At 38.1% G+C, this 11981-nt stretch overlaps 1 protein-coding gene across 1 annotated transcript in view; it reads left to right on the forward strand.

Moving 5' to 3' along the window:
* The window catches only part of LOC101862380 (phospholipid-transporting ATPase ABCA7), a gene marked incomplete in the record, with an annotated part of 83587 nt that extends 71997 nt beyond the window's left edge, over positions 1-11590 (forward strand). Inside the window, 2 exon segments of the mRNA XM_035972811.1 lie at positions 6240-6379; positions 9212-11590. Of these exon segments, the coding sequence (XP_035828704.1) occupies positions 6240-6379; positions 9212-9253 (182 nt within the window).
* Between the last annotated feature and the right edge of the window lie 391 nt (positions 11591-11981).

Below are 11981 nucleotides of genomic sequence, written 5' to 3' on the forward strand. Positions count from 1 at the left end.
TCATTGGCTATAGCAGAAGCCAGAAGTCTTCTTAATAAATTGTTTCTTCTATTTCTCGCGTAAAAAAAAAAAATTCTCCTCTGCAAATGCATTGGTCATTGTCAGACATTGGCGGATGTACTATTTTTATTATTATTATTATTATTGTTATTGTTATTATTATTGTTATTGTTATTGTTATTATTGTTATTATTATTATTATTTTAGTATTATTATTATTATTATTATTATTATTATTATTATTATTATTACTATTTTATTATTATTATTATAATTATTATTTTAAAAAAAATTATTATTATTAATTGTTTTGATTAGTTTTACGTGCTGCAACAGGCTGGGCATTTCACCTTGAAGGAGAACTTCTTGTCTGGTAAAAGGGCTCAGGGCTAGGAGGTAAATCCTGCTTCAGGAGGAGTTATTAGATTCTTCCTTCCAACTCAGTTCAAATTCAAACCTTAAACTTCTACATTTTGACCAAGTTCAGAACCTACTGCACCACAGGGGCTTGTTTTATGTCCCTGATTCATCAAAAATGTTTGCTTGATTAAACTTTACTTGAATCTGTGATCACAATAATTGCAGTAGGTCTAGATATTCACACGTTTATCTTTTCTCTGAGAAGCACTATAGAATCGCCTATACTTTTTTTTTCCAGTATTGTGAGCCGTTTGTTTAAACCTTTGGTAGTTACTCTCAAAACCATTTTTCTCACGTACACTTCACTGCAAACAAACAGCACACTTTTTGCACTCCATCTGTCCTACTTCTCCAATACATTTGAATTTCTGAAATTTTAGTTAAGAAAAAAAAAGAGAGAGAAGGAGAAGACCTATTTATTCATAGTTCTCAGAAGTTTTCTAATATGTGCAAGCAGTTGATGCGGAGTCATGGCATTCATGCAACAGCCCTTGTAAATAGATAGATAAACAGTATTTGAATAGCGCAAATCCCCACTCAACAGCTAGCTCTTTGCTCTTCACAATCTATACTATTACCCCAGAAGACCTGAGAGCATTCTGAAACAACCTCAACTTCCTGGGAAGCATACAGTGCAAGCAGCTATTTATAGGCGCTAAAACACTAGCATACTGAAAAGGTCTTTCGCCGTTTATGGCCGGGTAGCCATTCCCACTTGGGTGAAGTGAGGAAAATTTGTGTAAAGTGTCTTTCCCGATGACGCAACATTGGGTCCGCGGCTCGAACCCCCGAACCCGCAACCTCACGATTACCAGTCCAGTAGTAGCCTAACCACTTGGTCATACAAACGAATACATAGTCGCAGGTGGCTTCAGTGCAACGCTTTGTTTTTGAGTCTGTAAGTTTTGTCTAAGGACACTCCTCAATAACCACTAGGCTGACACATACTCTTCTTTTGTCCTCTCACGCTGCAGTTGATCACGCAGCCGATCCGTTGGTCTGATCTTGTTCGCTTGAGGGTAAACTGGTAAACACTACTTTTTTCTTCTGAGTCCTTTTTGAACATGCATGGATGGATTTGCTGGTAGAAATTGCACGCACATATTTCTTTTTTTCCTCAACCAGAACACGTCACACATAAACTTTAAAACATTTTTTAATTTGTGCGTGCGAGGTACAGGTTGGGTGAAGGAGGGTCACATGGTGGGAAAGAATGATGTACAATTAAAGTGGGGATCTTGAACGGTTTCTGGCTGATATGAGGGTTCAGTGTAGAAATTATATAAGTTGTGTTGTTTACCTAGACTTGATAATGTTTGGGGGATTACAAATTATGGTCTCGGTTTTGTCTTGCAAATATTTCATTTGGTTTTTGGTATTTTGTATTGTGAGATTTGTTTTTTTATTAACTCAGTGCTTAGTGCATGTCCTTTGAGTCATAAGTAGGACTATACAGACTGTCATGAGCCATATTCAACATCACAAAATTATAAAACAGATAACTTATAAATATGCAGAGCTGTATTTGTATATTCTCTAAACAATGTCACCTGGGAATGCAGTAGCTCAACTCTCTGAGTGGTAGGAAATTTTGCAAACCCATTTTTGTTTCTACTTTGTCCAAAGCATGAAGGACCCATCCTGTGTTTGCTTTGTTTGCTCGGTGCTGGTTTTATGTAATCTTACATAGTGGGAGTTGTGGCTTTGTCCGTGTTGACCTATACGTTCTCTGATCGTCTAGGTGTTGACCCATGACTGAAGTGTCTCGAGCAGTTTTCCTTAGAAGTTCAGTATGCTACCTTCCTTCATATTATTTAATATGATGTAATGCCGTGGCTTATCTGTAGGCCTGCAGTTCTATCGTTTTTGTTAAGTGTTTACTATCTGAAACGACAGAAACTTCTTTCACTGTCAAACATGTATCGTCTTTATCTTGCCTCTTTCTTTTCTTAGTGTGTGACTCTCTAGTAACACCTCTAATCCTCGACTCTTATATGACATATTTGGGTTCCAATTGCTGTAAAACTTTGACTAAAGTTAAATAATAGGACCCTTTTTGCCTGCTGCCTTTCTTAATTAAGTTTTGCATTAATCAGCATAATGGTGTGACGTGTGCTCGATCTGTCTGTCATTGTTTGTACATATATATTTCAGTTGTCTTATCTCTACGCTCCACTCAAATTTCAAATTGGCCTTGCATTCCTCATTTATATTAGTCACAACAGACAATTTCTAAGGTGCTATTGGTCTTGTCCTTTGTGTGGTTGGTGTACTGGGTTTCTTTTTTTACTCTCCTCTCCCCCCCCCCCTTCCTTTTTCTTGCCCTGGCTGTGTTTGGCTTTCCTGTGAACTATTGTCTGTCTCTCTGTTATGTGGCATGCATTGATTGAGGTAAATGCTATGCTCTTTCTCTTCAGAATAAATGAAAGGTAAAATAATTATAGTTCCCTACAACTGATCCACTTGGGAAAATCTGGTTTCAATAGCATTCATGCTAACGTACATACATAGGCCTACATAAATACAAAAGTTGATCTTTGTTACATAACTTACAATATGACATATATGTACAAACAATCAAATGGTACCTGTGTTGTAATGGATCAACGCTTCGCTGTTGCACACAGGAGACAGTTGTTTATTTTTTGAGTGGGGAGAAATTTTGATTAGGTATGGTATCTCGACTAAAGCCTAGTGTCTCGGTCTCTTTGCCAGGATGTTGTATCTCTTTCAGCCCAGGTTGGCGGGGTGGGAAGCCCACCTCTTAAATGATCTAAATTGTGTTGATGGGGGTGTAAACACCCTATTTAAAAAAACAATGACCCAAAACCCAGAAAATAATCAACACGCCATTGCTGAACACCTCTGTGCTGTGCCTGTTCTTGAGCTACAGTTATTGAGTTTGGCTCAAATACACACCCTCTAGCGATCACCCTCGTACCTAAACGCTGTGTTACCAACATAATATGCTTGACACTATTGCCTCTGCCTCATGGATGGGAACGCATTTTTGCTCGCAGGATGTTGGGTCCATCTAGTTAATACTTGTAATGTTGGGGCTTTGTAGTTTGAGTTGCTTTTCTGACTTGGATATCTTTATCGTAGAGTTGATTGATTGAGTAGGTGTTTTACAGCACTATCGACTCAATTTTAGTCATGTATATCCCAGTGTGAACTTATCCATGTGTATTATGCCCGGATTTGCTTCCTGCTGCTTGCTTGATCAAGTACCAACATGTGTCATGACGCGGTGGAATCAGGCGCTCGTACATTTTTGGGCATATGGAGATATTGGTAGCATTTGATAGCTTTTTCATTTGCCTTGCTTTCACTGAAAAAAAATACTCATCTCTCTTGATATGTATTTGCCATTGAAGGAGATAGGGTCACTTGACGAGAAAATGGCTGCCAAAATTTGGTAACTTCAATAATTTCAGAGTCCTTGAAAACTGAAAAATCACATATTTTTTGCCTTTAATCAACCTTTTTCAGTAAAATTCACATGGAAATGTGTTTTTATATGGACATAAAAAATGTGGAGTGGAAAAACAAAAATGGATAAAAATTGCCAAACTGGCGCAAAAATGCCTGTTTCTTCAATTTCATTATTTTGACGAGTGCCTGATTTCACCATGATGCCTCACAAATGTGTCCGAGATGACCACCCATTAGTGAGGAGATAAGTTGTCATCTTAGACAGGCAGTCCTCTTGGAAAATGCCATTCACTGACATAGAAAAAGAACAAAGGTGGGGGGGGGGGAGGTGGTCATTTTTACCGGTGATTGTCTTGTACAGTTGGTTGTCACAGCAGGTTGGACTGAAGTGTGTGAATTATGGCATTGTAAAATTGACTCATATTCTGAAGTAACTTTATGCTTGTTGTCATAGTGCCAGTACTGTTTCTTAAACATGATGTGGGAAAGGCATGTGTGGGTTATAAATGGGCAGTTGGGTGTTTGTTCACCATCAGCAGCAAACATAAGCTGTCAAGGATGTCCATGACGCTCTCCCATCGAGGAAAAAGTGATTGTCTTAGTCGAGTCAGGTGGATGCCTTGGATAGTGTCCAAAAATAGGCTATCTTTAAAATATTTCGGGGGGGGGGGGGGGGGGGGGTTAAAGATGGGAAATGGCTGTTTAGTCAGGTGATTGTCTTGGACAGGTAGCCATAAGAGCAGATTCGACTCTATATCTAAACCTTTCTTAATAAAAAGGAATAGAAGGTCTTGTCGTTCTACGTTGCTCTCTGTTCCTGTGACAATGTTTACCTACATGTTTTGATTGTCAACCTTTCTTGCCCATAAGAGAGAAGATGTTGATTCTCTTTCTTACAAGAGTTCTTCAGCTGCTGTTGGTGTAAATTTACCTAATAAAAGGCAAGCGCTTGGATACACGGTATAGCATTCTAGCCTAAATGTCATGAGACAAGACTAGAGTTTGGATGTAACGTAATAGAATCCTAATTGTCCCTAGAAAAATGTTTAACTTGCGTAAAAGTCTTTAAAATCTGAACTCTGTTTGACCCAACCCTGCTTACTTAATAGAATGAACGAAAATTTTTGAAGATGTTTATCTTTTTTGTGACAGCGATGATATGACTGAGAAGAGAAGTTGTCATAAAATTGTTCTCCCTACAGTAACTTTTCTGTTTAGTTCTGTCCAAGTCTTACGATGTCCATTTTCTGCCCCGACAGATTCTGTGAGCTTTGTTGTATGAACAAAAAAAATTGCAGTTACTTATTCATGTGGTGACGGGGACGATATGGTCGAAAAGCTACTACAAAACATTTTTTAACAGTTAGTTTTATCTACTAATTTATTAATCTATGATGTGGGTGGTTGGCAGGTGCTCCCGTGTGGTCTGCTCTTCGCCTTTCCTATCAAACAGATCTGTTGTCCTTATCTCTCCGCCTTCTTTTTTGTGTTGGTTACTCTCTTGTAACATCTCTAATCTTCAGCACATATGTGGTCTTATTGTGTTGCCAAGTGCTGTAAAACTCTTTCTAATACAAACGAATCTATGATGATGTCCTTTATCTGTTCTGGCAGGGTCCGTAAACTTGACAGGGTAAACAAAAATTTGTGGAATTGTTCATCTGTGTTGTCACAACCATGATATGACTGATAAATGTCATGAAACAATTCTCCTTACAGTGATTGCTCTATTTATACATGCTCTTACCGTCTCCTATTTCTGCCCTGACAGATTCTGTAAGTGTAAGCTTTACAGGGTAAACAAAATATTCAGTGGCTTTTCATTTGTCTAAATGCCATCATGTGTTTATGTCCTTATCCTTATGGTGTCCTATTTCTGCCCTGACAGATCCTGTGAGCATCACAGGGTGAACAGAATATTTAGTGGTTGTTCTTTTGTCTAAATGCCATCATATTCTCATGTCCTTACGATGTCTTATTTCTCCCTCCTGACAGATTCTGTGAGCTTCACAGGGTGAACAGAATATTTTGTGGTTGTTCTTTTGTCTTGTTGATAACAAGGGTATGACTGAAACATGTCATCATGTTCTTATGTTCTTACGGTGTCTTTTTCTGCCCTGACAGATTCTGTGAGCTTCACAGGGTGAACAAAATGTTACTGGCTGTTCATTTGTCTGAATGTCATCGTGTTCTTTTGATCTTAAAATGTCTTTCTTGTGGGTGATTGGAGGGTGCCATTGGTAGGTCCTACTTCTTTACTTTCCCTCTGTTGTCTTTGTCTGTGTCTTACTTTTTCCCAGCAGTAAATGACCATTATTATATTGATGTGTTTCTCTTTACTAAATCGAACAAAATGAACGTTGTCTTTTTTTCTGCCCTGACAGACTCTGTGAGTACTGGGATCCCGTCCGAGTTTGATGAGCAAAGTATCTCCGGCAGCACAGTGGAGCTGATCCGGCCCGGAAGTCGACACAGCCACACACATATCCAGGGCAAGGGAGGAGCTTCTGCAGAACTCTCAAATGTATCCGTGGTTTAAATCTTTACTCATTCTGTGTCCCTCGTGTGTGTTGTCCCTTTACAGGCCTGTGTTGACCTCCTGATCTTTATGTGTAAATATTTCTCACTGTTGAGCAGAAGGGGCACATGTCATATGTATACAGTATAACGTGTATAGCTTGCATTTGTCGGGACTGGCCTTGGTAGTTAAAGCGATCTGTAGTTCGAGGGATATCTTCTAAAGATAAAGAAGCTAAAAAAAAACCCGGGACCGCAGGCACAGTTTGACGAATGAGTGATTTAGAGTCTTCTGTGTTCGACCTATCCGTGTTATATACTATAAGTCAAAAGGGATCGTGTCCTCTTGTAAAAGAGAATGTGTTGTTGAGTTGGGTCTTCTACCCCCCACTTTTGATGTGGGCTAGTGGGCAGTGGGGATCGGGATAAGTACATCTTGCCTCAACCCCTTCCAACCTTTGTCCTGCCACTAGATTTGTCTCACACCTTTTTCTTATACTTGTAAAATGCCATTGTTGTGTTGGACATCTTTTATCTCCCTGTCTCCAAACATTTTTTGTTGTGTTAAAGGTTTCCTCTGAATTTTTTGTTTCTCAATGGTAACTTTTATTTAACGATTTTATTTTCCTAAGTTGTTTGGTTTCGTCTTCCTTTTGACATACTTCCTACGTTCATTTCTCCTTTTTTGGGGAAGTTCTAATCGCATTGTTGTTACCTTCCATCATCATTGCTCTTGTTGGAAGAAAAAAATATGGATCAGTGTAGGCACACTTGTAGAGAAGGGTAGACCTTGAGGAAAGAAAATGTCGCTGAATTTCAAAGTTCTGCTTCTGATTAAGGAAAAGTTTTGTTGCTCTCTTATCTCACTCTTTGGGGTACCTGACGTGCTCAACTGACTTAGAGTTTGGTTGAAATATTTCTCTCCCTAACGTGTTTCTTTTCTCTAGAAAGCCATAGTCTCTAAATGCAAAAGTTGATTTCAACAAGACTTATTACTCCCCCACCCCCACCCTTCCACCCCTTCCCCATGGCCCCCCTATTGAAAGCCACCATCCTTCATTTCCCCGTTTCGAATTTCTAAACTGACAGAAGGTTGAGTGTCGGTAGGTTTCCCTTGTCAAGTCTTTCATTACTTTCGTCATAGGCAATATATCAGAAGGTAGAAATCTTAATTTGTGATAGTTAACTTTCTCCTTGTGTTGACCTTGTATGTATAATTTGAGTGCAAAGAGATGAATAATTTTGCAATTTGCAGAGCACGTGAAGGCGCTGTAAGTAAGAAATGTATTTCAAGTATATAAATGTTCGGGGTAAGACTTGGTGTCTTTACAAGATTTCAACGGTTTATGAAAGGGTATGTGCTTTCCCTTGTGACAGTTACCCTCGTGAGGTCTATGCCCAGAAATAGCTTATCCATAGATCACACAGCTTGCCGTGCCCACTAAAAGATAGAGGAGAGTTGTAATTAAATGCGAAGATTTAATTGTGCCTTGTGGGGGTAGAGGTCTTGTCTGTGATAACATGTATTTGTTGTTTCATGATTTAAATCTGTGTTTATGGATCTGACACAGTATTACATGTATTTATTGTGTCATGATTTAAATCTGTGTAGATTGATTTAACTCAGTATTTTGATGAGATTTATGTACTCTTCCTGTGATATCTCATAGCGATAGCAATCAATGGGTGTTGTACAATTGTTATCGTCAACCTTTGAACCCCAAAGAATGATATTCCGGTCTGGGCCATAGCTGTCCCCGTCGTTTTATGCGAGAAAATTTATGAAATTATGCAAACTGAGCCCAAAAATGTGAAATTATGCAATTCAGTTAATTTTAACAAAGAATGATAAAGGAAAATAATCGAAATTATGCAAAAAATGATCAAATTTTGCTAAATTATGCGGGGTGCATAAAACCACAGGGACAGCCATAGGTAGGTCTGTGTGCCCACAATACCGGATGGGATATATCAGTACTCCACTATTACCTCGAACCCAGCCGTCCGCCAAGGCCCATAAATCAGGAACCAAGGGGAATTAGTATAATATATTCAGGCTTGTGAGCTCAGAGGTCAGAGTGTCAATCTGTGTGTTGTAAGATATCTCTGGTCATCTTGTGCGTGTTCTTTGTCAGGATGGAAAACTGTTGAATGCTTAGGCCCTACAGTTCCACTCTTTGTTTTTTGACCAAGGACTTCAGTGGGCTGTGCTGGTTGGTGTTTTGACTCAGTTGTTGGAATAACTGTCGATCTGATTTTAACTTATTGATTTATGTTTGTTGAATAATTCTCTTGGTTAAGTGTGTTGATTATACATTATTATTGTAAATTTTCAAGTCCCATCACATGTAAATCAGTCATTGGACTTTTCATATCATTGTTGGATTGTTATTCAACCGAAATAGTTTTTATCAAGTTACACACACACACACACACACACACACACACACACACACACACACACACACACACACACACACACACACACACACACACACACACACATACACACACACACACATGCACTCACATAAATATATTATATGTAGGCCTATAGGTATAATATGAGTCTGTTTTATAGGGTTGTTATAAGTTGTTATCGTGGTTTATAAAATGTTTTAATCTCAAACCACAAGGGACCTGTCTGTTTCCTCCCATGAGGTCACCATGTTGATGAGGCTTGCAAGACGGAACCTTAATTAATCTGTAAAAACTGTAAAATCAAGACGCTGTTTTATTTTGTTTTATCTTATAACTGTGAGAAAATTCGCCAGTGCATCCCAAAGCGAGTTGTTTGTGCTCATGTATTTAAATCCAGACTTTTTGCTCTATTTTTCAGAATGAGCCTTCGCCAACTGTAATGGAATCTGTAAGGTTATAGTTTAATGTTCATATCCCATATGAGGCTTTTGTTTTTTTTGTTGTTTTTTTTTTGCTTCACACATGTAAAAATGTTTTGCTGCCAGGCGCATTGACCAGAATTGGCTCCAGATGTGGATGTCCACTCTTTGTTGTTGTATGTGTCTCTGTCTCTGCTTTCACATCATTTCTTCTTCTCTGTGGTGACGGATGTATATATATATCTTAAGGGGAAATCTTTTTTCATCTTTAGCTTTTGCACACTGATGTACATAATATGCTTTAGCTTTAAAAAAAAGTAGTGGGAAGGTTACTTTCGATGTCTTTGTACATAAATATAAAATTACCAAGGAGATTCTTTCTGTAAAAAGGGAAATAAATTCTCAAGAATTACATACTATAACTGTATGTTGGGATCGGTGCACATGTAGGCATTCTTTAGTCCAAAGCCAATGACTGAGGTATCTGTCGGGCTGTCATCTTGATATCTTGATGTGGCCTGTGAGTGGGCAAGCCTCGTTGTTTCAAGAACACATTGACAGGTCTTTCATTTTCTAGCAATGTTCTGGCTACAGCTCAATCTGTGTTATTTTGATGTCTACCACAGCAGAATTTACCACCAGTTCTGAACTTACATAGACACACACACACACACACACACACATATAAATATATATAATATACATTCATTCCTAAGACACGAACACTCATTTGACAGGTTTCTGCCAGGGTTTTAAAAGTCTTGGGGAAGATGGGGGCAATACGTGTGCAGTCAAAATTGTCCAAGACGGCCACCCTTTGGTGAAGAGAAAGCAGTTGTCTTAGACATGTGGACATCTTGAACAGTGTCATTATAATATACCAAAAAGAAACCACAAGGTGGGAAAATGGGAAGAGGTCTTTTGAGGAGGCAATTGTCAGGGACAAGTGGTCGTTAGAACAAGTCTGACAGTATTTCAAAAGAAGTTTTGTAAAGTATCAAAAACAGGGATTATAAAGATTTGTTTAATTTTTGGGACGTATGTTTTATGTAGGTTATTTGTTTCTCAGCGTGTCATAACACTCCCTTTCATGCTACTGCTATCACCTTTGCTTCACCATGATGCTACCTGTTTGCTTCCCGTCCATTTTGGTTTGATATTGTGGAAACAACGGGTACATTACAGTCAGCACAGTCTGTAGAAACATAGTACGACTGCTCAGATCAAGATGGTATTTTAAGAAAGTCTGAACAAGGTACTGATGATATTTAATTTTCCCATTTTAAACGAGTTTGGAAATAATTCATGATTTACAGATAGCTTCAGCTTTAAATATTGCTACATGATATGCTGTGTCTTTGTTAATTTATTAAGAAAGTTGCTGTAAGTGTTTCAAAGATACTCAAGATATGGAAAGGTCATTCTCACAAGATCATTCATAGCTCATGTGCTAAATGGACTACTGCACTACGCAGTTTAAAAAACCCCCCCAAAACTTTCATTTTGGAGGAAAATTCAATATTTCGTATTTTTATGAAAATCTAGATCTACATTTGACCCCTATCTTGCCTCAATTTCCCCCTCCCCCATCCCTTCCCCGACTACCAAGTCAAAGTGTAGGTAGTTTTGGTACTGTCCCTTTATCAGTTGACCCCTTTGACCCATTGCTGCTTTGTCTGTGCCTTCTGCGGTCTATGTTTGTGTTGTCCAAACTGTCATCTGATAGGAACTGTACAATACATGGATGGGAAAGAAATACGTGTCATGCACCTTTATTGCAGCTTTCCAGATCTATGCTGATGTTTTTTGTGATCAGTCGGTCTATATTTAAATGTTTCTTCAGTCGCCTCAGTTCTGTAATACAATGTCAATTCTCATTCATGACAATCTTTGTGTCAAATTCACATAAAATCCTGAATCTCTACCCAAGAAAAGAAAAAAAAAGGAAAGTGACAATAATTTGTCAATTTATAATATATTGGTCCATTTTTAGTGTATTGAGATTTTTTGATATTCCAGAACGTGAAATGATACCTAGAAAAAAGTGTATTACTGGTACTAAATGGAAAGTTTCATGGGTTGTTTACAGCAGTGGCCTTGTTAAATATGAAAATTGATTGCTCACATTCCATCTTGTAAGTTGTTGTTCCAGGTATGCTTCATATTTTATACATGGGAAACAAGTTGCATCTGTTTGCTAAATGAAATACATGTTTCAAAGGTATTTTGTGTTGAGATATTTGAAATGTATTCGAAGGTATGTAAAATATCTTTGCTGCTTTGCTCTTTTTCTCTTCATGTATATCTCGTCAGCATCATCCTTCAATCCCCGAAGTCATTTTTTTTAAGCTTTGAGAAAATGGAACAAAAAAAAAAAAGAAGAGAAACCCCAAATCAGAACAATAATGACTTGGGGCACTCGTCATTTTTCAACTAAAATCTGGGAAGGATATAATGAAACAAAAGGAAATGATATTGTGAGATGACTCTTGCTGTCTTTATTTAAATAGAGACTTTATCTGGAAACCCCCAGAAACTGACTTGTGTGCTATTGTGGGATGATGCTGAGGACCCTTGCTTACTCTGCCTCACCCCAGGTTTCCTCTTTAACCCTTTACATTCCAAAGTTTTGTGATTTGTGTATGTAACTCTTTTGAAGAAGAGTTCATTCCTAATAACAATCATGCATACCTACAGTTTAGCAGGCACGTATCGAGATGGTAAAGACGCAGAAATCTTTTTCTTATATGTAACTTTTGCTATGTATGT

Source organism: Aplysia californica, unplaced genomic scaffold (assembly GCF_000002075.1).
Source record: "Aplysia californica isolate F4 #8 unplaced genomic scaffold, AplCal3.0 scaffold00859, whole genome shotgun sequence".
Classification (NCBI taxonomy): Eukaryota; Metazoa; Mollusca; class Gastropoda; order Aplysiida; family Aplysiidae; genus Aplysia; species Aplysia californica.